Consider the following 26,050-nt stretch of genomic DNA (forward strand, 5'->3'; position numbering starts at 1 on the left):
GATCACTTACTTGATATCTGCAAATGTCGGATACAACTCGCTTTCATAACTGAACCGCTTCTTAAAGAAGTCTCGAATGCATTTGACATCTCTATCAAAATACCTAAAACAAATAAATGTCAAATGAGAAATGTATTTACTGGTAGAAGTTGCTCATGACCCCTAGCTAACCCCCACACTTGCTTGTTAAAAGGTTTCAGAGTCTCAGCTCTAGATGGCAGAGCTAAGGTATTCAGAGTTCGAATAAGCAGTTGACAGTACAGAGAGTACCACAGAAATCATTGCAATTTACTGCCTCTGCATGAATCATAAGGCGAACATCCAAGGTGATAACCGGAATTTAAAGATTTGTGCACCAAATTTGCAAATACCATCATAGTGAATGCAATGCTAATAAAGAGGTTAGGTTATATACAAACCATTCAGCGTTTGCATGTGATGTGGACACCATCTGTGGAAAATCAATCATAGTCACATGGTCCTCCTCATCAATCATGATGTTGAACTCATTGAAATCGCCATGAATCAGGCCATGGTTTGCTAGCTTGACAATAAGTTCCATAAGATCGCTATACACAGATGAGGGATCTTCTATGTGACGCACCTGGCACCTAGCACAATGACAAAGGGGAACAAATGTTAAAAAGGAGCAAAACCTAAACCCAGAACCCATCCTTAACGTTTTTCTGTAGTAGCCCACACGAAAAAAAAAGGACGGGTACAGAACTAATCCATTTCAGTTTGCACTAATCTAACTCAGAAATGTATCTAACTACACATCAGATCACAAATTAAATCAAAAGAGGGAAAAACAGTTCCAGCGGTCAAGAAATTCTGCAAATAAGGATGTACTAGTACACTAAATGTAACACTGTCTAACCAAAAAAAGAAAAATCACATAGATATTACATTTTGGTTTAAGATCCCAGTAAAGCTGTTAGGCAAGATTGTATGCAGTACCCTTTGGGTACACTACAATAACCTTGACCTCCTGGAAATAGGGACCCAACATTTGGTAGAAGTCTGACCTACACAGGTTGGTAGTGTGGTCGAGCAGCCAGGCTTATTTGAAGAGGGATCAATATGAGCATTAATGTGACACAGAGATTCGCAATACAGTTATCCAAAATAAATACTTCTACTCAAGGTTTCTTGATAAAACAATTATTAATTTATTTCACAGTCAGTTATATAAGCCTTCTTTAGAATGGGAGCAAAACATGTAACACTTAAATACACTTCAAAACACACTTTTAGTTTCTCTAAATCAGATGATACCCATTGGGGATGGGACACAGACACTTACTACACCCTGAGGTGACTTAAATAGTTAGGTCACTGTGGACATTGATTTATCACTGGTACAGTTAGAGCAATACCGAGTTTGGTGTAAAAGATAGAACAGAGGCATAAAACAAAGGTTAACAAATAATTCAGAAACAGGTAGCACTTTTAGAATCCTTCCAATGCAGAGTAAATTAACCCTTTCCTGGGGAAAGAGAAAGCAAAGAGTCAGAGGTAAGAATAGTCTCTCAGGGAGCCAAGGCAGCCAATGTTAATTGCACAATGTCAAGGGGGACTGAAGCTCTTCTTTGCAGGTAGGTAGAAAAGTCTTACACAATGTTTGTAGAAATGTTTGTAGAACATTAGAACACTTGAAGGGCCACAAGCTGTGAGGCTTATGACATGCAAAGATTTAGCAACTCTGCAAGGTTACCAAGACAGGTCTCACAAGAGAGCAAGCAAGGCTACCTAACAAGAGGTAAGTTCTCTTAGACTCTGATTAGAAGAAATGGTTCCAGCTGGCTTCTGTTCCTGTGAAGCTCTGCAGATACTATTGTTCTGGGCCTCAGTCGTGGGGACAAGAGGGAGGACATCTGGGGACTCCTGCTCTGCAATGGGATGGTCAGCAGCAGCAATGGGCAAGGAACAAGTTACTTACCTGTAACTGTTCTTCTCCAGCATGGGTCTGGCATGGATTCACATGCTCATGAATATTCCCCGTTGTCAGGCTGGAATCCTCTGTAAAGAAAGTCAGTTTCAGTTTAATTTCTAAACTGTCTTTCTCCTAACAACCAATTACTGGTCTCTGGGTCATACTGCTCACAGCAAATGACTGCCCTCTACCTAAGCACCTCCTCTGGCAGCCATCTTCAGATTTGGTAGCACGTAAAGTGGCAGTAGGACCAAGAGAAGAGCCGCAGAGGGGCAGGCGGAAGGGCTCGCATTTGAATCCATGCCAGACCCATGCTGCAGAACAACAGTTACAGGTAAGTAACTTGTTCCTTCTCCAGCGAGGGGTCTGGCATGGATTCACATGCTCATGAATAAAGAATACATAGCAGTACACACATACACAGAATACATAGCAGTACACACATACACAACCACGAGAAGTGGCAAGGCTCAACATAAGCATCTCTTACCGCCACACCAGGTTCACCTTCAAGCAACAGGTTGCGCAGCACTGCCTGGCCGACTCTGGACTCCTCCATGGAATCCCTGTTGACGCAGTAGAATTTCATGAAGGTGTGCGTCGACCTCCACGTCGCAGCCCTACAGATGTCCAGCAGGGGCACACCAGGCAAGAACGCTGTTGTAGCAGCGAACGCTCTGGAAGAGTGGGCTCTCGGACGGCCAGGCAGCGGTCAGTTTGAGTGATAAGGCCGGAGAGCCACCTGGAAATGGAAGCCTTGGACACGACCAAAGTTCACAAAGAGCTGAGAGGTTTTCCGAAAACTCTTTGTGCGGGCCACATACAACTTCAGCGCTCGAGCCACATCCGGCAAGTGCAAAGTCCTTTCAGCCGGCGATGAAGGCATCGGGAAAAAAAAACACAGGTAACACCAAGAGCTTGTTTAGATGAAAGTCCGACGGCACCTTGGGTATGAAGGAGGGGTGTGTCCGCAGCACCAGCCTCGTCTCGTGGAAAGTCAAGTAACGTGGTTTAGAGGAGAGGGCCTGGATCTTTCCCACTCGTCGTGCAGAGATGATGGCCACAAGAAAAGCAGTTTTCCATGACAAAAACTTGAGTGGTGCAGAATGCATAGGCTCGAACGGAGATCCACTGAGCTTAGTAAGCACCACATTGAGCTCCCATACCGGGACCAGAGCCTTCAGCGGCGGGAATGAGAATAGTCCCTTGACGAATTCCTTGACCAATCGGTGTGACCACAAGGATGGTCGTCATGAGGATCTGGTATAGCTGGAGATAGCCGCCAGATGAACCTTGATGGAGGCGTGGGCCAGTCCCGATTTGGCCAACGACAGAAAATATGGAAGTAACTGAGGAGCCTTGACCGTGAGTGGGTCAATTTTCTGGGAACACCACCAACTATCAAATCTCTTCCACTTGAGTCCGTAGCATTTCAAAGTAAACAATGCTCTAGCCTTGTCCAGAACTTCCTTGCAGTACGCCAAGAGATAGTAGCCACCAAATTCTAGCGCTGCAGAATTCAGGCCTTCAGGTTCAGACACCCTGGGTCGTGATGAAGAATGGCGCCTCCTTCCCTGGCGAGAAGATCTGCGACCACTAGCAGCTTGACTGGTGGAGACACTGACATGCTGAGAAGGTCCGCATACCAGATCTGCCTCGGCCACGCCAGAGCGATGAGGATCATTCGGCACCAGCACTGTTTGAGTTGACTGATGACTCGAAGTAACAATGGCAACGGAGGGAACGCGTACAGAAAGAGGCCTTCCCAAAGGAATGAGAATGTGTCCCCCATGCTCCATTGCTGGGGAAACCTATTGGCAAACCTCTGGCACTTGGTGTTCATCGCTGTCGGAAACAAGTCGATCTGGGGATTGCCCCACTTGAGGAACAGGTTCTCCGCTAGGTCCTGCCGAAGTTCCCACTTGTGGCAAGAGCAAAGCTCCATTGCTCAGGAAGTCGGCGACCGTGTTTTTTACTCCTGCCAGATGAAACGGGATAAGGAACATCCCCTGGGCGAAGGCTCAGTGCCATAAATCCTGCACCTCTTTGGAGGCACTGAGGACCTGGTGCACCACTGTTTCCTGATGTAAAACATTGTGGTGGCATTGTCTGAAGACCCGCAGCATCTTGCCCTTGAGGGATGGCAGGAACAATTTGAGGGCCCAAAACCCCGCCCGTAGCTCCAGAACATTGATGTGCAATGTTTTCTCCACCGGCAGCCACAGGCCTCTGGCGTGAAGACTTCCGGTGTGGGCTCCCCATCCCTCCAGGGCGGCGTCCGTCGTTACTGTCTCCTGATGTGGTGGGGCCTGGAAATCTGTGCTGCCGGTCAGATGAGAGCGCACGTCCCACTACCTTATCGCCCGACGGAACCCCTTGTCAAAAGCGATCCTGTTCTGGAAGCTTCCGGACACTTGAATCCAACGGGCGTCGAGGAACTCCTGCAGTGGCTGCATCCGTAGCCTGCAGAGTCGGATGAGATAAATGCATGATGACATCATGCCGAGCAGACTTAATGGTTCTCATTGTGTCGATCTTCAGTGAGAGCAGCCGTTGCACCTTGCCCAGGATGGCCGCCACTCTCTCCTCGGACGGTGATGCCGTGTTGAGTCGGGACCCCAGGAACATCGCGTTCTGTGGGTCGACAGCGATGTTCTTTGGGCTGGCCCGTGTGAGCCAGTAGGGTAGACGTGGATCCCTTGCAGTCGCAGATGCGCCGCCACCGGCGCCAGGTGAAAACCCTTGGCGCTGACTTCCATCCAAAGGGAAGGGCCTTGAATTGGTAATGCTTCCCCTCAATGACGAAGCGCAGAAACTCGCGGTGTCCCTTGTGAATTGGGATGTGGAAGTAAGCATCCTCCAAGTCCAGCGACGAAAGAAAGTCTCCCTCTTCCAGCTGTCCGAGCACATGTTGAAGAGAGACCATTTGGAACTTTTGGGACTTGATGTATCTGTTTAGTTGTCAGAGGTCGAGGATGGGCCTCCAGCCACCGGTGGTCTTTTTTACAAGGAAGTACCTGGAGTACACTCTGGAGCCACAGAGCCGCTTGGGGACGAGCTCGATCTCACCTTTCTTTAGCATGGCCCGCACCTCCAGCAACAGCTGAGGGACGTGGTTTTCCTGCCTGGCCACCGGTGGAATCCTGGGACACTTCCGTTGAAATTCCAGGGTGTGTCCATGGGCAAGAGCGTCCAGCACCCAACGGTCGGTGGAGAGGGTCTTCCACGCGCTGACGAAGTTTGCCAGCCCGCCTCTCAATGGGGTGCACGGTTGGGGGCCCGATGTCACAGCCGGTTCAATCTAGCTTGGACGTCTAGGGGTCCCTAGCAATGGCAGCGTCCTCCTCCGGCCTTGGAACGGCCTCTGTTGGTCTCCTGGGCCGAGGAGGGGGAGGGCTGGCGGTAAGCATAGGAGATCCTGCAGAAACCCTTGGAAGATCCGTGGGACCTGCCTCCTGAGGACCAAATGGACTGTCTCTGCCTTGATGGCCTGTAGAGACTCATCTACAGCCTTCCCGAACAGATTGTCCTCGCCGAAGGGCATGTCCAAAACCCTCACCTGGACGTCCCAACGGAAGTTGGTGGCCTTGAGCCAGCCACGCCGACGAAGGCAATCGCTGTTGCCCATCTGGGGGAAAGCCACGTCTGCCACCGTGATGGCGCGGTCCGCCGCCACCTCGCCTTCTTGCAGGACCTCAAACGGTTCTGACCTCTTGTCGTCGGGGAGGAAGTCCAGAAGGGGAGCGATCTTGAACCACAGCTCCCGATCGTAGCGAGCTACGATAGCTAGGGCGTTGGCGGCATTGATGGTAGTCGCCGCAGAGTAGATGACACGTCATCCCATAGCATCTAATTAATTCCCCTTGCTGTCCAGAGGGGTGGACGCTGCCGAGGAGGAAGTGCCCACGACTTCTTCTTGGCCGCCGCCGAGTCCACAGAGTCTGGTGACGGTTGGGCCCGCAAGCACTTGGGTGCAGAGTCCGGCACCCTGTACTTCTTCTGAAGGCGATCCCTCTTCGCCGGGGCCGTCGAAGGATTCTTAATGAGAGACAGGCTTTCGTCCCAAATGTGATCCAAGAGAGGGACTGAAAGGATGGTCTCTTTGCCTCACGGCACTGGTACAAGAAACCCTCCTTCTCCACTGGAGCGAGCTGGAAAAGCTCTGGAGATCATCGAGTGGAGCAAGCCTATCTCGTCCGGCAGGGAGGATCTGGGAGGCGGAAACAGGAGGCCCCCCATCCCACTGTCGTTGCCCATGCCCGTCGTCGCTGTGTCAGGATCTGTCTCCAACCTCGGGGGTGGGGGGAGGGGTGGGGAAGAGGGCAGCGAGGAGTGGCAAGGAAGCAGTGGATGCCTCTTCCTCTTCATGGCCGGGGGTTCCCCCGTCTAAAAACGGCACTGCAGGCAGGGCCGCCAGCGTAATAGGCATCCTCATCTGTATCTCGGAGACCAGAGAATGCAGCGTAGCGAGAATATCCACAGAGAGGTCTCTAGGCGGCTGCTGAGGAGGAGGAAGACAGCTGCAGCAGAGGTGGAAGCAGAAGCTGGGGCGCAGGAAGAGAGCCAAGGCCCTTGAGGAACTGCGGTTCTCGGCTGCCTTCCTCGACGGAATCCTCGGCGTTGTCACCCTCATTGCTGCCCTCGTCGTAGGGAACCGATTCCCGACATTCTCCTCCTGGATGGTTTGAAGGTAGACTAGCTCCTCCTACGAGGAGATATCCGTGCCCTGGAGGACTTCCGCGCTGCTCCCCCCTTCTTCACATCCAATGTGGACGGTCTCGGGGAGATGACCGGCATCTTCTTCTCTGGGGTCTTCTCTATGGGCTGGAATGAAGACTCCCTCCTGGCAGGGAGGGACACTCTTGCCTTAGGGTGTGCGCCCTGCGGATCGGCCTCGGTGGCCTTCGAGAGGGACGCCAGCACCACCTCGATGGAAGGCAGGGCCTTCGTCGGTGTAAAGGGCCATCACAGTCAGGACCGGTCCCTTGTCCCGCTTGGCCTTGGTCACCTTGATTGGTCCCACCAACTCAAATGGAGAAGTCGTCCTTGCAGGGCTTCTCTAGTCTAGGCGAATTTGGAGCTTCAGCACAGCAGCAGGGCTTCACTGGGCAAACCAACGTTCCAGGAGTTGCATCAGGTGTCTTTTCCAAGTGCTTCTTGGATTCCTCCGTTGAGTGGTCGACTCTGCCTTCCAAGCCAAAAAGCATTGCCTTTTATGCAGGTTTCTCCAATTCATTCCAGCCTAGCTCTCAATCACGCAGCAGGGTGGCTGTCCTTGACACAATGCAAAGATGATGCCTATGGAGTTTGTCAGACTCCAAAGTCAAAAAGAAACACAGAAAATGAATAACATAAAAATTATATGAGTGATAAAAAGTCCGAAAGTCGAGCAAAAGAGCTGGGGGTCTCTAAGGTAGAAGGGAATTAGCACATTTTGGCAAATTCCACCTGACAACAGCAATATCTTTAAGTACCAGACATGGGGATAAGATGGAAGGAACGCGATGAAAGGAGATGAGAAATAAAGGCGACAAGCAAGAACAATGAAGAAAAAAAAATAAGCAAGTTTATCAAATTGAGGAATAAAAAGGAAGTCTAAGTAATCAAGGAGAGGATGCGAGAAAGGCACTTAAAAATCAGAGGAGACGAGAGAGAGATACAACAAGGTGCTCATATTCCTTTTTAAGGCGGTTAATACATTGGTTCAAAGTTTGTGAATGCTTACAACAGGATCCGATTAACATTCACTTTCTGTAGCTAAACTCAGAGCTACAACTTAAACAACAAGACTACTTCTCCCAGCAAACCTAGGAAGAATAGTAGTTCAACAAACTAAAAATATTAAATGCACCAATCAAAGTCAATGTCCTCTACTTAAGACATATCTTCACTGAGCAATCCACTTTGTCTGTCTAAATAACGCACATTTATTTACTTTTTCTTCCGAGATCGCTGCACAGAGCCTGTCTCAAAGCAAACTCGCTGCTGGGTCAATAGGGCTCGACACATCTTGTACATGTTTCAACCACAAGGAGAGCACAGAGAAGCACAGTTTGACTCCGTCGGGCCACCCAAGGCCAAGAATAAGGTACTGTCAAGAGGCCTTGTATCCCAGTCCACGTTTGGTACCATACAGAGTTAAAAGTCTTTTTTACAATCAATCCTTATCTTGAAAGACACATCGTTTGAACAGTTCCACATTTTGGAATTGCTTTCCTGAAATACCTCTGCTAGAGTACCGAGAGCACCATACCATACATTTTGCATTCTTTCTTACAGGGGAAGATTTTTGCTTGTGTTTTTCTAGATGGGCGTTTAAATTTCAATTGTTAAATGAAAGTATATATAGTTTTATAGAACCTTGATATGACATTCTTTTATTTTAGAGTCGTCGTACAATTACTGTTTGGATTGCTACTCTTTTTGCTTCACAGGCCTCAAGAGAGTATAGCCAGACCTCAGCCTAGTTAGGGAGAATTTTCATTTCTATGCTAAAATCCTCCCACCTTAGAGACCCCCAGCGCTTTTTCGGGATTTAGGACTTTTTAATTTTAACCCTGGAGTGAGAGAGACCTTTTTCTCACTCTTTCATGTGTTTTTGGAGTCTGACAAACTCCATAGGCATCTGCTTTTTGTATGGTGACACACAGCACCTTCAGTGCAGTGTAACGGAGAAATCCTTTAGATTTTACTGAAGGTTTAAATACCTTTTCTTGTGTTAACTACAGTTCCCAAGAATAGCAAAGTGAAATGTACTTTACTTACCTTTTCTCTTTGTAAGTCCAGCAAGTTAGGCAAGAATTGATGGAGTAACCCTGTGGGAGACTACACTTGTCCTATTGGTATTAGGTAACACACCTTTTGGTATAGGCATGTACTACACGAGTTGGTAGTGTCTGAGCAGCCAGGCTTATCTCAGGAGGGGTAAATGTGAGCTGTAGCAATGAAATCCACCAATACAAGTAGCCAAGTAACACGTACACTCAAGGTTTTAGTTATAAATCATTATTTATTTGAAATCAGTTTTTAAATAAGCATTCTTTAAAAAGGGCAATATGTGTAACAATTCAAATATACTTGAAAAAATACTTTTTCAGAATCAACACAAAGATAGCAGAAAAGCTTTAGAGATGCTTCTTACACACTTCCTACACCCTGAGGCGACTTCACTAACTATGACAGTAATGGCATTTATATATCACTAGTACACTTTGTAGATTCTGAGGTTTGCAGAAAGGAAAGTTTAAGGGAAGGAAAACGGTTGAACAGGTTCTCAGAGCCTGTGAGTGCTTAAATCTTCCAATGAAGTCTATACAAAAACCTTTCCCAGCAATAATAGTTAAAAACCAAGTTATCACCTCTGAGGGACAGTAAATATCAAAGTCAAATGGACTAGAAGGGTCTGCAGGGAGCCAGGACAGCCAACGTCAATTGGAGCACAATCTATCGAGCTGAGGCACTTTTTTAGATAAAGTCTTGCACAAAGTTAGTGAGACGGCGGGTCAGCTGAGGAATTGCTTGAAAGCAGTTGGTGATTGATTGGATGGCCTTAAATTGGCTTAAATTGAATGGGGAGAAAACGGTGGTGTTGGTGGTGGGCACCACATCACCCTCGCTGTTCTGGACCCTTGAATTCTGGCCTGAGAGCATTGCCCCCTTTCCCCTCCCATCTCCTCGGTGAAGGACCTGGGGGTCAAAATATCGGCCTCTCTTTCTATGGCCGAGCAGGTCTCTCTTGTCTGCCAAAAGGTGCATTTTAAGCTCTGGACCTTTCAGAAAGTACTTCCGTGCCTCCCTTTGAAATTCCATTCTCCGGTTGTTTCTTCCCTAGTCATCAGTAATATGGATTACTGCGACGCCTTATATCTTGCTATTCCGCAGCATTTGCTTCAGTGTCTTCAACTGCTGCAGAATATAGCAGCAAGAGCACTTCTTCATCCTCTGTTTCGTGCCCACATGACTCTCTTCTTGTGCCAGCTCCATTGGCTCCCTGTTGAGCAGATCATTAAATTCAAATCACTCTGTCTGCTTCACAAGGCTTTGCATAAAATTGGAGCAGAATTCCTCCAAACGAAGTTCTGCATCTACATACCTGTCAGGCCTCTTCGCTCACAATCTCTGAAGATTATTCAGCCCCCTATGGCTAGACTTGCACGGGTGGGCGGACGTGCCTTTTCGGTGGCGCCTGCTAAGGCTTGGAAGCTTCTTCCTCTCCTCCTTCGTACCATCAAAGATCATCTCTGCTTCTGTCGGGCTTTGAAAATCTTCCTTTTCTAGCCTCTGTTCATGGTTGGCGTACCTGTATAACTGCAGCGCCATGTCTCTGGGCATACGCCGAGCTTTACAAGCTCAGATAAGATAAGTGTGTTGAAGAAAAATCACTGTAGGGTCAGAAGCTGTTACAGTTATGAAGGGTAGAGCTGAAATCAACTCTAGCCTACTGCAAGTCTCAACTGAGAAGAGCAAAGCTAGACACTGAGGTAAGTACCCCAAGTCAGAGCAGTACCTTTGGTTGAAAGAAGAGTGGTCCAGCTGGCTTCTGTTTGGTTGCAGTGATGCAGATCCTGGGTCCCTGGGCCTCAGTCGTGGGGACAAGAGGGAGGTTGGCGGCAGCCACAGGCTCTTTTCAGATCAGCGGCACTTTGCGGTTTCAGTGCTCGGTAAACAGCACCACCAAAGATCTTGGACACCGGCTGGCTTTCTTCACCTCCCTGAGTTCTTGTCACGTCTCCCGTCGCTCGCCCCATTAAGAACCGCACAACCACAAGCCCCACAACACACCTAACAACAAGAGCAGTGCCTGCACATAGAAAGAACCAGCAGTTTGCCTGGCGTAGGACGACACCAGCCTGTAGCCCCGGTGTCTACCGTCCTTTGTTTCGCTGGCAGTTACCATGGAGGCGTGCTCACGGCTGGTCACGCCCACGGAGACTCCCACGGCAACGAACATCCAGCGTCCCGTGACCATGTGATCACGTCACGTCTCACACGTCCGTGAGACACATCACGTGGTTACTGATTCAGTTTAAAAGCATCTTGGTAACGTGGTTACAACGCTTCACAGCTGATCTCTTGAGGATTGTGTAGCGCTTTGCTTTTCCTGTTTATGACTACGGATTTTGCGACCTCGGACTGTTCTTTGGATTTGTCTTGCCTGCCCCTCGGATTTCTGTTTCTTGGATTCCACCTTGTTTCCCCGGCACCTTGACCTTGGAACTCTCTTGGACTGCCTTTGGATTATCCTCTCTGAATCTAGTATCTTGGAACTTGGTTTTGAACTTCTTGCCTTGCTGGTCCAGCAGTTTGCCTGGCGTAGGACGACACCAGCCTGTAGCCCCGGCGTCTACCGTCCTTTGTTTCGCTGGCAGTTACCATGGAGGCGTGCTCACGGCTGGTCACGCCCACGGAGACTCCCACGGCAACGAACATCCAGCGTCCCGTGACCATGTGATCACGTCACGTCTCACACGTCCGTGAGACACATCACGTGGTTACTGATTCAGTTTAAAAGCATCTTGGCAACGTGGTTACAACGCTTCACAGCTGATCTCTTGAGGATTGTGTAGCGCTTTGCTTTTCCTGTTTATGACTACGGATTTTGCGACCTCGGACTGTTCTTTGGATTTGTCTTGCCTGCCCCTCGGATTTCTGTTTCTTGGATTCCACCTCGTTTCCCCGGCACCTTGACCTTGGAACTCTCTTGGACTGCCTTTGGATTATCCTCTCTGAATCTAGTATCTTGGAACTTGGTTTTGAACTTCTTGCCTTGCTGGTCCATCTACATCAGACCCAGGTGTGTCCCACCTTCTAGCCGTGCAGAACGCCTATTTCACCACCACCATCAATCTGTGGCTCTTACCACATTTAGTACCTTACATGCAACACTCCTGGGTAAGCCTTGTCAATACTGATTGTTACCATTTACCCGTATCAATTGCACTGCTCCTGTTTAACCATTAACCATTGCCTTGCAGCGGTCAGGGGTCCTTCCGGCGTTCCTGCTACCTGATTGTCGGCTCAACACACCTGTGGCCTCACACACCTGTGGCCTCAAAGATTGCACAGACAGTGTATCCTTTCTGTCTGTGCGGTACTTGGGGACGGAGGTTCAATAATCTGCACGACCATCAAGATCAGAACAGACTGTGAAGCCTTCCTGGTCGTCCAGAGTATGGATACCTCCTCCGGGGACCCTGTGGCCACTCTAATGCAAGCAGTTGCGGCCCTTAGGACCGACATGGCCGCAGCCACAACGGCTATCCACCATAGACTCGATGCCCTACAAAGCACACGTGCCCCTTTACCCGCAGATGCCGAGTTCGGCGACCCGACCCCCCCCAGATCCACCTACACATCCGTCCACAGCAACCACAGTCCTCACTCCAGTGGTTCTTCCAACCTCCTTTCCTCTTGCTGCCCCCGAACGTTATCAGGGGGATCCCAGGAAATATCGTACCTTTCTCAACCAGTGCAAACTTCCCTTCTTGTGTAGACCCCAGCTTTTTCCTGACTCTGTTACCAAGGCAGCTTTCCTTCTTTCTCACCTGTCAGGTGTAGCGGCCATTTGGGCGAACCCATTATTAGAGAGTGATCATCCTGCTCTATACAATTTCGATCTACTGGTGACAGAAATGGCAAAAGTGTTTGACACCAGGTATAAGGCACAATCCCGAGATCTGGAATTGCTTGATTTTACACAGGGAAAACAAACACTGATTGATTACATTACCCGTTTCAATCAACTGGCTGCAGAGACCTCGTGGCCTGAAGAAAATAAAGCCATAGTGTTCTACCGTGGCCTCTGTAGCCACATGAAAGATGCTCTTTCTGTAGTGCCGGCTCTTCCCTCAGTCTTCCCTGAGTTAGTGGATTTGGCCCTACAGGTGGACGCTCGCAGGTCTGAGAGGAAAGCAGAGACGGCTTTTTCCAATCAGACACCCCCAGCCCCATCCGTCTCTGCTCCAGAACCCATGCAAATTGGCGGGATCCGGAGTCCCATCACTCAGGCCGAACGGGAACGTCGGAGAAACGATAACGCCTGTTTCTACTGTGGTACTTTAGGGCACTATGTTAAAGAATGTCCTCGCCGCCCTAAAAATAAAACATTGGGTTTTCAGAAGGCTCGCCCCTAGGCATGGGGGTACGGGCGAGTCCTTCTTTGACCTCCAATGAACCTGCATTTGGTCTCATCAGACCGATTACGGTCCAGGCCCAGCTGAAGCCAGCCGGAGATTTGATACACTCAGTACAGATTGTGATTGACTCTGGGGCCACTGGCTGCTTTATTGATATCTCACTGGCTCACGACCTTAATCTACCCTTGATCAAGAAAAAGTATCCAGAGCCGGTACAAGCGGTCGATGGTACCTCACTTGTCTCCGGTCCCATTGAGTACCAGACTGCTCCCATGTTAGTGGTGATTCAGGGCACGCACCAAGAGACACTAGCGTTTGACCTCATTTCCACGCCACAGTTCGGTATCATTTTAGGCATTCCATGGCTCAAACAACACAATCCCTTGATTAATTGGGGCAATGGACAGGTCACCTTTGAATCTGAAGTTTGCCAACACTTCTGTTTGATCGAGCTGCACAGGAACAGAAGCTAGCTGGAACCATCTCTTCTAACCAGAAGTACTGTACAATCTGTTACCTCTTGTTGTGTAGCCTTACTTGTTCTCAGTTGAGGCCTGTCTTGGTTACCTTGCAGAGTTGGTAAAGCTTTGCCCTTCACAAGCCTCCCAGCGTGTGGCCCTTCAAGTGTTCTATTTCTAAAAACTTTGTGCAAGACGTTTTACCTACCTGCAAAGAAGATCTTCAGCTCCCCTTGACTTTGTACAATTAACATTGACTCTTCTTACCTCTGACTCTGTGCTTTATTCTTTCCACAGGAAAGGGTTTATTTACTGAACATTGGAAGTTTTCCAAAAGTACTTACCGGTTTATGAATTATTTGTTAACCTTTGTTTTATTCCTCTATTCTATCTTTTGCACCAAACTCAGTATTGTTCTAAATGCACCAGTGATAAATCAATGTCCACAGTGTCCTAGCTATTTAAGTCACCTGAGGGTGTAGTAAGTGTCTGTGTGCCATCCCCAATGGGTATCAACTGATTTAGAGAAACTAAGAGTGTGTTTTGAAGTGAATTTTAATTGTTACATATATATTGCTCCCCTGACTGTGAAATACATTAATAATTGTTTTTTCAAGAAACCCAAGTGTTTATTTTAACAACTGTACTGTGAAACTCTGTGTCACAACATTAGTGCTCATATTGACCCCTCTTGAGATAGGACTGGCTGCTCGACCACACTACCAACCTGTGTAGTTCAGATTTATACCAAAGGTTGGGTCCCTATTGCTAGGAGGTCAAGGTTATTGTAGTGCACCCAAAGGGTACTGCATAAAATCTTGCCTAACACCCGCCATAGGCAAAACGAACAAAGGGCTCAAACCTGGCTTGGAACGCAGAGTAAAACCGAAGAAAGACCTCAGAAACCGAAAATGGCAAAAGAAGACCGGGGACATTTTGACAAAATGGTCACCCATGGGTGCTATACTGCAGCAGAGGATTCAGCCTGTGGTAGAAAAGTACAATGGTAGGAAACTTAAACCACTGCCACCAGCCATTAAAAGTAGTGAGGGTAACATAAAAAACATTACATGATAATGTAGGATAGGGGGCTACTAAGTAACCCCACAGCAATATACATAAGATGGTGTGTGCTGGACCTACAAAGAGAAAAGGTAAGTAAAGTCAATTTAACTTTAGTATTCTTGGCAACAGGTTCACACAAGAAAAGGTATTTAAACCTTATGAGAAATCTAAAGAATTTCCCTGCGACACCGCACTGAAGGTGCAGTGTGTCACCATACAAAACGTAGATGCCTATGGAGTTTGTCAGACTCCGAAAACAAAAGAAACACACAATACAAATCAGGTCAAAACACATGAGAGTGAGAAAAAGGGCTCACTCACTCCAGGGTTAAGATTAAAAAAGTCTTAAAGTCCAGCAAAATAGCTGGGGGTCTCTAAGGTTGAAGGGAATTAGCACAGAAATTAGAATTCTCCCCAACACTCGTCCCCCCAGACTAAGGGACAGGAGGATTTAATCCACTCCTGGATGAATCACCTAATCGAGTTGGTCATATTTTCTGGTGAGGCCATCAGCATTTTGGTGATTGCACCCTGACCTGTGTTCTATGGTGAAATCAAACCCTTGGAGGCTGATTAACGACCACCATAACCATTTTGGATTTTCCCCCTTCATCTGCATTAACCATCTCAAGGATTGGTGGTCTGTCTGAATAATGAAAGTAGAACCATACAAGTATGGTCTAAACTTCTTCAGAGACCACACAATGCAAACCATTCACGTTCAATAGCTGCCCACCTTGTCTCACAGTCCTTCAGTTTCCTACTGATGAAGCAGATAGGGTGTTCCCTGCCTTTCTCATCCAGCTGGCTCAAATCTGCACCTATGCCTGTGTTAGAAGCATCTGTTTGTACAATGAAGGATTGGTTGTAGCCAGGAACTCTCAAGACTGGAGCTTGACAAAGGGCTTTCTTCAGTCCTTCAAAAGCCTTAGTGCACTCCTCATTTCACCTGACCTTCTTGGGGAATGTGGGTGAGGAGATCACATTCAAGGGAGATGCTATGGTCCTATAGTTCTCTATGAAGTTAATGTAATACATAGTGAGACCTAGGAAGGCTCTCACTTGGGTCCGAGTAGTAGGGGTGGCCCAGTCTTGTACAGCTTGTACTTTGCTAGGCAATTACCTTATTTCACCTCCTCCTACCACATGTCAGAGGTAGACCACTTTACTCTGACCAATTTGACATTTACTAGCCTTTATGGTCAGATGGGCCTGTTCCAGAGCCTGCAAAACATATTCTAGTTAATGAAGATGATCTTCCCAAGTGGGGCTGAACACTGCAATGTCATCCAAGTATGCCACGCAGAAGCCCTCAAACCCATTCAGAACTTGATTCACCATCCTCTGAAATGTAGCTGGTGTATTTTTTAGTCCAAAAGGAATCACCTTAAACTGGTAGGCCTTTTCGGGTGGAAAATGCAGTTTTCTCCTTGGCATAGTCTGTCAGAGCTATTTGCCAATATCTCGAGGTCAGGTCAAATGTACTGAGGAACTTGGCCGAACCACGTTTGTCCACCAGCTCATCTGTCCTGGGTAAAGGATGGGCATCAGTCGTGGTGACTGCATTAAGAGCTCTATAGTCCACACAGAATCTCAACTCTATGGTTCCTGCTGTTGGTACTAGCACAACTGGTCTAGCCCATGGACTTGTATATGGCTCAATAACCCCAAGATCAAGCACCTTTTTGACCTCTTCCTTGATGTGGGATCTTACATGATCTGACATTCTGTAACCCCTGCTTTTGACAGGGAGACTGTCACCAGTGAGAATATCATGCTGGCCCCAATGGGTCAAGCCTGGTCTCAGTAAAAACATGGGGGCAAACTGATTCAACAGAGCCTTGCACTCCTCTTGTTGCAGAGTCAAATCTGAAGACAGTTTTACTCCATCAATTGTCTCATCTGAGGGTTGTCCCCCGAGGAGAGCAGAGAGAGGTTTCACGCTCCTCCTCCTCTTGATCAGAGACTAGAAGCAAAGCTCCTAATTCTGGTCTGCAAACATAAGCCTTCAGACGGTTAGTGTGATAGACCCTAGGGGCCTCCTTGGGGTTGCCCAAGTCCACTAAAAATGTGTACCCACATTCCAGAAGGGTCCAATCCATTTGTCCTCTAAGTCCCTCTGCCTTGTAGGTACCATTACATTACATCATTTGTAAAGCGCACTATGGACCCTGAGGCATGAAGGCACAGACAACGACACAGAGAACACACATGAATAGACTTAGATGCCTAAAAGTCTATAGCAGAGCGAGGGGGAGAGTCCAGGACAAGAATTAAGCAGCGTTTTCAGGTCTCTCTTAAAAGCTTGCAGAGAACTTTGGCTTCTCATTGTCGCTGGTAGCTGATTCCAGAGCTTAGGCTCTATCAAAAAGATGCACCATTCTGCGCCTTCGATGTTCTGCACCGGGGAAGGAACAAATCGTTCTGAGTGCAAGACCTCAGAGCCCTACCATTGTCAATGATATACATCTGCAGGTAGGGTGGCATCTGGTCGGGTCTACACTTAAAGGTTATGAGCAATACCCAAAACTTGACCCAAGCCTCTATTGGCAGCCAGTGAAGGGAGCGACTAGCCTCTGAAAAATGATTTCGGCGGGACAGACCAATCACGACTCTGACTGCCCAGTTTTGAACTATCTGGAGTTTGTAAACGCCCGCTTACAAAGACCAGACAAAAGGCTACAACAATAAATCTATCTTAGCCCCTATTATAGCTCTGGTAATCGTTTGAGCACTTGCCCGAGTTATAAGGGGCCTTAGATGCAAGAGCAATTTGACGTAATAGACCGAGGCAGAGACCACACTAGTTACATGGAGAGTGCCTGGTCCAAGATCCCACCCAAGATCTTTGTTTTAGGGAGGGGAGTGATAATATGGTCCCCTAGCATGAAACAGCTATAAGCCTGGTCCAACTTACGTAGTGAAGCTGAGCTGCCTACTATCATAAATTCGGTCTTCCCCTTGTTTAAAGCAAGGTTATTTTCAACCATGCACTTCTCTATCAGATTGAATACTCCATTTCCAATTCATCCTGCGCATGACAGCCCGAGAGAGGGACGAGAACACATTGCGTGTCGTCAGCATAGTTCGAAAACATGACTCCCTCTAGTTCTAACATATAGAAGAAATGAGCCATGAATAAATGATACAAAACGGGGAGAAGTATTGGCCCCCTGTGATACACCAAAGAGAACATGAATGGGAGAGGCCTCCGCAACCTCCGAACAGACCCTACTACATCTAATCTCCAAAAAAGAGGCAATCCAGGAGACGGCAATGGGGGAAAAATTAGCAGCCTCCTCCAATCTAGAAGTCATAATAGAGTGTTCGATCAATTCAAAAGCAGCCGATTGGTCCAAAGATATTAGAAGAGAGAGTGCGCCCTTGTCAACCTGATCCAATAATCTGGACTTCAGCTGAAGGAGGGATGTCTCCATCCCAAAATTTTTCCCTGAAGCCAGATTGATGGGAGTTCAAGATAGGGTACCAGTCTAAATTCTCGACGATCTGACCATATGCAACCCTGTCCAATATTGTAAGCAAAAATGGGGTATTGGATATGGGGAAATAGTTCAAGGGGTTTTCCCTAGGGAGCCCCGGTTTTTTCAAAATGAGGGTGACCATAGTTTGTTTAAGGTAATCCAAGACCTTGCCCTCTTTCAAAGAGGTGTTCACAAATATACAAGGAGGGAGGGCATGTTTTTATAATCAAGGAGGAACATGCATCCCCTCTACAGCGAGTTTCCTTAAGCTGTTCAATAACTTTCTTCAGAGCTTCCTCTGAGTTTGGCTAAAAATTCAATTGTGCTACCGCCGGGTTATGCTGGAATGATTTCTGGGAATCATTATTCCCAGATATAGGAAAAGCCTTCTTTTTTTCTAGCATTACCATGCCGATGCCGAGCAGTTTATTTTTCAGACCATCTTGTATGAGCTGACACCAATTATAGTCCCTTATCACGGGTTGGCCCGCAGGGAAAGGAACTACCTCCTGTTCTTTCAGGATTTTGAAGATTTCCTTAACATCCGACTGGGCTTTGGCAATTCTAGCATTATGGAAATTCTTTTTGCGTCAAGAATAGCAGATTTGTATGCCTTTACTAGGTTTTTATAGACTGTTAAAGAGGCTCGGCTCCGGTATAATTTCCAGGAGTAAAACGTCTTCATAGTCAGAGTTTTTAGTTTTTGAAGCTCTATCGAAAAGCAGGGCTTGCTTCTGTTTTCCACATCATTTTGATTTTTTTGCTTCAACGGAGCTAGGATGTTTGAAATATTTGAGGCTAGGCAGGTAGACATAACCTGAAGAGAAGTTTCTAACGAGAAATTAAGAGAACTATCTAATAAAGGTCCAATGTTATTTGCTGTGAGGTGTTTTAAATTGCGTGACATAGAGCTTCTCTGCAAATTCCTAGATTTCAAAGGGAACGGGACAGAGAAAGCAAAGTGCACAAAGAAATGGTCTGACCACGGGTAAGGCGTGATCAGTACACTGTCACAGGTGATATTAAGGACCGCAAGCAAATCCAATATATGGCCCAGCAGATGAGTAGGTGTCAAAGCCTAGGTCGAATAAGGACTGTTGTAGCTCTTTTGCAAGCTGATCGTCGCCGTCACCCAACCAGTGATTGATATCGCCCAGAATAATGAAACGAGATGCGGGTTTCATGAGGGGTAACACAAAGATGCTAATAGCCTCTGCCAAATTTACTTTCAGTCAGGTAAGCAAAACAAGCTGGTCTGGAGTAAACTCCACCAGGTTGGCCTTCTGGTCCTGCCAATGTTTGACCAAAGCCTGACCTGCTTTCAGGTTATCTGAAGCTTCTGTCATCATGAGTGCCATCCCCTACCTGCGGCTTAGCACATAGTCAGTGTATCTCACTAGCTGTAGGGAAGGCACACTCTCCAACCTTTCCTTGATCAGTGCTAAAGTTCAAAGGAGCTGAACCCAACCTTTGCTTGGGGGACTTTTCTATAAGCAAGGAGAAGGCATGTCAGTAGAAGGTCCCACTTTCTTCCAAGGGGTTCCTCTAAAGCACCCATCATGCGATAGTTCTGTTAAACCTCTCCACCAACCCATTGGTTTGGAGATGGTAGGCTGTTGAGAACTTGTAAGTCACTCCACAGTATTTCCACATGGTTTGGGTGTAGTGGGACATAACATTTGATCCCCTGGAAAACCTACCCTGGTAAAGATACCAAGGAGGGCCTTAGCCACTGCCTGAGCAGTAACAGTTCTCATAGGTATGGGCTTCAGGATACCTGGTAGCATTGTCTACCACAACCAATATGAATTGGTTGCCTGAAGAAGTTGGAGGGTCTAGGGAACCAACAATGTCAATCCCCATGCTCTCAAAAGGGACTCCCACCACAGGGCGGGGCACTAAAGGTGCCACATCATTCTTGGACCCACTGTTCACAGAAGTCTGACAAGTGTGGCAGCTCCTACAGAATTTATCTACATCAGCCCCCATCATGGGCCGGTAGAAGTACAGGGATAACCTCTCTTTGGTCCTCATGAAACTCAAGGGGCCAGACACAGGGCTATCTCATGTGCCAACTGTAGGAACTTCTGTCTCACCTCCTGGGGCACTACCAGTCTCCTGTAGTCCCCTGGGTAGACTCAGTTGGTTCAATGTATAGGAGGCCATCCTCCCAGTAAAGCCTGTGCTTCCTTTGCTCTTGCCCTTCTAGCTGGGAAGCTGTCTGCTGCCTTCTTTGTACTCTGCTGATGTCTGCCCTAGAGGGTCCACCTTCTGCAGGTAAAGTCTGCAGGTCAGGAGGGTCTCTAGTATCCAGATCCCCAAAGCAGGGAAGGTTTTCTTCCAGCTCTGTGTCACCAGTAGCTGTCTCTAAAGAGTTTGCTTGGTCCTCCCACTCAGCCTTAGCTGGGGAAGAGGTCCCTGGGGTGACCTGGGACAGTCCTCTCTGGGATGTCCTTGTCCTGTGAACAGGTTTAGGTTTGAGACTTTTCTTTCTCCCAGAGACCTTGGATTTCTCCTTTGTCCCTTTCTTTTTCTTGGAAATAGAAGGATGGCCTTCCTGTGGACTGGATGTATTGGAAATCTCCTCAACCTCAAACTGAGAGTCTCTCAAGGTTACCTGTCTGGCCAATCTTGTTTGCTCCTGCATCTTTTTGCGGGGAGGCCTAGATACAACTCCAAGAGTTTTCAGATCATTTCCCAAAAGGACTCTCCCTGGCACTTCATTCTGTACACTAACAGGAATTCTAACAGTCATATTATTGCACTGGATGACAACTGGCAGAATAGGCACCATATGGATAGGGCCTCCTGCAAGTTTAGTGGGACCTTTGGGCGCCTTCGCCACATCCTCCCTCAGGTCTGAAAAAACTTTCATCTACCACTGTAATGCTTGCCCCAGTGTCTCCGATGGCAGGGGTCTCCTGGCCATTTACAAGAACACAGTCCTTATAATATTCGTTGGTGGTATCTGGAATGGAGTTGTACACATCCACATTCTGTTTTTCCCACATACCCAGGAACACTAAAGAAACACTGGATTGAACTCCAATGGGGTCTTCAGCCAGCAATTGAAAGTGTGCACTTGCCATTTGGGCTTCTCCCTCAGGGATGTAGGCTAAGGAGGCAGTGTGGAACCCTGAAGGTTTACCCATACATCTGAGATCCCCTTTCACATGATCTACATACCCACATACAAAACATTTCCCAAATGTTCTCTGGAATGGGGGGTTTCTGTTGACCTCCCTCTGGTTTGGAACCAGAGCTTTCACTGGACCTACCAGGTTTCCCATGGAATTTCCCCATTTACGTTTGTGGCCCTCTTTTGGATGGTTGGAATTAGGGTTTGCTTTACCCTCTTTCTTGTGCTCCTTCCCATCTTCCGTTTTGTGAGTTGGCCCAGAGTCCTTGTGAGGGGCCCTGTTGGCTACCCACAAGTCCGCAGCTTGTGCAAGTTTTTTGGCATCAATCTCTTTTGAGTCAGCCAAGTGCTGTCTCGGCTCAGGAGATCAGGAATCAAAAATAGATTGCAACAAAAAAAGATTCCTCATTCCTTCAAAGAAGTTTGCTCTGTACCTCTTAACATAACCATCTAGGTTTTTCAAACATTCACATACCCAGGTAGCCCAAGAGGTACCAACAGTCTTTCTGAGGGTCCTAAACCTCTTTAGGTACTGGGAAGGAGTTTTCCCAAATCTGGCTATTAATGCCAGTTTTACTGATTGATGATGCTTTCACTGGTACTCAATTGCATCACAGCCATTCAGGCAGAGCCTAGACATGAGCCATGGAAGTAAATAATTCCCACGTATTCCTTGAAGACCATAAGTGTATTCAAATGTACCCAGCCAATCAACACATCAAGTTTAGGTTCATACATACTCACTGATTCCTTGGGCAGGCAAGGCCTCTTGGGACTGGCAGACCTAGAGGACCCTGAAAGGGAAGATAGAATCAAGGGACATCTTTCTGATTTCCATTTCATGCTGCATCTCTCTTTCTCCAAGTTTCACGTCTTGATGTTTGGTTTCAGCCTGGACATTTAGCTTATTGAATTCCAACTCAAACCTCTTCCATTTGTTACAGTAGTAGTGCCTAGTGTTGGGTTTGCACGTCTCCTTTAGGATTTCCATGCATCTGTTGAGGTGACCAAACTCTGACTTCAGAAACGGAGCTGCTAAATTGGTTGCAGGAGGGTGAGGATGTAGGACCTGCCCCTGACCCTGTGATAGCAGGGTATAAGTGGGTGTCATCCTTATTGGTGGCCACTGAAACATTTGGAGAAGATGAGAGTACCATGTTTGCTGTGCCCACATTGAAGCAATGAGTGTCATTGTTACATGTTCCCTATGCATCCTGTGGATCATCCTGCATAAGAGGGATGCAGGGAGGGGGTGAAGCGTTAGCAAATATCCCTGGCCAATTGATCCATAGAGCATTCCTCAGGGATCCCTTCTGTGGGTACCTCGAGGCATAACTTGGGCAATTTAGTTTTGTTTAACTACCACTTGTTCTTGAGCGAATGTACCCTGCTTAGGCTGCCCACTGGACAATTGGGTTCCCTTGCAACATGTTGAGCTTGGAGGTGTATTGACCTTGGAAGACACAATTTCCAAATTCTTTGTGTGGGTTTGGACAACTTCTGGGGAGTGTGTTCCACCCAGTTTATTGATGTAAAACATGGCTGTTGTACTGTCTGTTGGAATCACAACATTTTTCCCCTGTAATTGCTGTTGGAAAGCGGGTCGTGCCCTGTGAACAGTTAGGAGTTACAGTACGTTCATGTGGGACGTGCCATGTCCCTTGAGCTGTGAGGTGCAGGCCTCCATTTAAGGTGCGTACCAGGCCTTTTTATGCATGAAAATCTTGTAAATACAACAGCTTTATTATTTTCCAGTGTACATTTACACACACGTTTAGAGAAGAGGGCAGTGTAAAAGTCAGGCTACTTGACAGAAATCAGAATGCTTCTTTTTTCATATGGATGTAATTGCAAGCCATGGATAAACACCTGTGAAACGGAATGCATTTCTCTGAAGCCTTTAAAAAAAAGAAACTGCACACTGTGATCAAAGGAATGGTTTATTTCCATTCAGCTTCTGCTGTGTTGCTGGTCATGGAGCAAACAGAAGCACTGTGCATATTTATTTTCCTAGCATTTTAAAATTGATAAAATGGAAACATTTTTCATATTTAGTAACAAATTATGCTTTTTTCCAGTGAAAGCACACCAGTATTGCACAATTGGATTTTTCAGCGTTCTTGTGCTGTGTGCATAATCATGCGGAGGCAGATCATTTTTACACTTATAATTTAATTTTCACTCTAATTATAAAAACAGTGTGTAAAATGATGACTTATGCACGGTCTAGTTTACATCCATTTAACCTTGCAGTCAATGGGGTACATTACTATAAATGGTCAGTGGCAGGAAAGACTTAGCTCACGGGTGAGTGACTGTCATTACACCAATCACAGGTGTTCTAGCCTCTCAAATCTTCAAGACTACAATTAAAACATCCAAAACCTGACTCTCCATTAAGTGCAAGCACTATTCAAAAACAAACAAATGAAAGTTACATTTGTAACTGAAATAGAAACTCAACAAAACCTGTCCCTGTGATAATCCAGATAGGTATTTAACTTTATGTAGCACTTAATACATGGTCCGTCAAACATCTAGGAACTGTGATTATTATACCTCAGTCAATACTCAGTTAACCGACCTCTGAAGGATGTTAGCCAATAAGATAGCTCAGCTGGTTGAGCACTCGTTGCTGCGACCTGTGCGTGATCTGTAGGTTGCAGGTTCGAATCCCGCCAAGGCCAACTCAGCCTTTACTTCTTTCAAGGTCGATAAAGGAGTACCGACTTCAGTTTGGTCATAACGGTGATAAATATGTTATATGTACAGCGCTTTGCTGAAAGCGATATATAAATGACCATGGGATTAGATATAGAATTTAGCATGAAGTCCTTGTCTCTCTGCACTGTTGTATCATAACATTGGCATATCATTAGGTAGTAATAGCTCCAGGAAACGAGGACTTTTATTAAACATCAAAAGACAATTCTGCTATTGAACCTCAAAACACAAACACAATTCATGCTTGCTTAACTTTGTAATTGGCTAGGTTTTGGTTTTGTCAACATTTAAATGTATACAGGAGAGATCAAATGGCCAGACCTTAGAGAAATAATGAAAGGTGTATTCTGTAACAATGCAGAAAGCTGCCACATAGTACTGATTTCCATACAGTTTTTGCACACGTCGGCTGGATGTCACATACATTTTACTCTCTTGCAAAGGAGAGGACTTTACTCTCTTAAAATCCCCATTTACTCTCAAAGTTTTAAAATAAGGAGTAAAATACTCCCACCTCAAAATTCTATCTGGAGCACTGGTGAGGTGTAAGCAATGGGCTCCCCAACCTGTTCGAGATGTGCTTGTTGGGTGAATTGGCGGGGTGAAAAAGACTTTCCCTTTTAGCATGTTTTACCAATACCAGTGTGTGAGAAACCTCCACTAGATCATCCCCGCTTACGAACCCTGTTTCTCTAACCATTTCTGCACTGGATGTATATCGAGTGTGGCTTGAGGCACAATGAAGATGCAAGACGCCATCATAGCAAGCAGACGCATAGCATTTCTAACTGTTATCTGGGGACCAGCCACATAACAGGGGATCTGGTTTAACAAGTTTTGAACCCTGTCATTGGAGGGGAAGACTAGTGCAGTCCTTGTGTTGATAATAGCCCCTAAGAATAGTTTTTCTTGGCTGGGGACTAGACAGTATTTCTTCTTGTTGATGGTGACCCCCAGTCTGTGTAGAAGATTGATAGTTGTCGGAGTATTTCTGCAACATACTGTTGGGTTTTCCCCGGTTATTAACCAGTCGTCCAGATAAAAGGTACACTGGAATGCCTTCCCTCTGAAGATGTGTGCCGACAACTGCCAGACCTTGTGTGGACACTAGAGGTGCTGATGCAATGCCAAAAGGGAGTTCCTTGAATTGATATGAACACAAACTAGTTAGAATCTTAGGTGTTTTTGATGTGCTGGAAAATTAAAATATGAAAGCATGCATCTTTCATATCCAATGTTGCCAGAAACTCACCCTTGCTGATTAGGGGAATGACCTCTTGCAATGTTGTCATTCTGAACTTTTTATGGTTTTACAAGTTTGTTTACTGGCCTGAGATCGAGCACTGAGTTGATTTCCGTGTAAGGTTTAGGGTGCAGATTGCTTGCCCTCTTGTAGAACCTTGACTTTAGAGGTTCTTGGACATCCCTACCCAGAGCGTCCGTCATATCCCGTGTGTCGGGTTATAACTGGCCATCAGCGCAGTGGCATTAGCAAGACAAGCGTTATATGCTGCAGAGCTATATCTTTTTGCTCTCCTTGATTCTGAGTACGCTAAAGGTATTCCGGTCGTTTCACGAAATATGGATACTACAAGCGTCAGATGGCCCCTTATCGTTGAGAGGATCTACTGCTGGCACAGTTTTAAAACGTGTTTCTATATGGGGATTAACTACCATAGTGAGGGCTGGAGTAACCAATGAAGGGGTAATCCTTGTTTTCCACGATTGCAGTAGTGGGAATATATTGTCCAATTTGCTTCTTTTCATTGAGGTATTCCTCAATAAAGTTAGTGTCATCCTCAGACTCGGTAGTATCTATCTTTAAGTGTTGAGCAGCCTTTTATTTTTTTTTTTTTAAACTGCGTTTATTTTTGCAACAAAGCAGAGTGAATACGTTACAAGTAAAATCAGTGCATGGCAGTCAACCCCTCAACCCTCCCCGCCCCTCCACCCATCCCCCCTATGTTTCTTCTTCCGCTCGGTTAGTTTCTGTCCCCTTCAGAATTCTTGTGGTGTTCCGGTGTAGGTAGGTTAGGGCCGGGAACTTCCAGTTATAGTCTAGCAATGGGGCCCAAGTGTCCTGGAAACGATGCAGAGTCGCAGCTCTGGCC

At 46.7% G+C, this 26,050-nt stretch overlaps 1 protein-coding gene across 1 annotated transcript in view; it reads right to left on the reverse strand.

Moving 5' to 3' along the window:
• RIOK2 (RIO kinase 2) overlaps positions 1-26,050 on the reverse strand; it is a 317,145-nt gene that overhangs the window by 184,332 nt on the left and 106,763 nt on the right. Inside the window, exons 6-7 of the mRNA XM_069625451.1 lie at positions 420-611; positions 11-103 (exon numbers count right to left, since the gene is read on the reverse strand). Of these exons, the coding sequence (XP_069481552.1) occupies positions 11-103; positions 420-611 (285 nt within the window). The remainder of the gene's footprint in view (positions 1-10; positions 104-419; positions 612-26,050) is intronic.

The sequence above is a fragment of the Ambystoma mexicanum genome, chromosome 6p (genome assembly GCF_040938575.1).
Source record: "Ambystoma mexicanum isolate Mex_15411 chromosome 6p, UKY_AmexF1_1, whole genome shotgun sequence".
NCBI lineage: Eukaryota > Metazoa > Chordata > Amphibia > Caudata > Ambystomatidae > Ambystoma > Ambystoma mexicanum.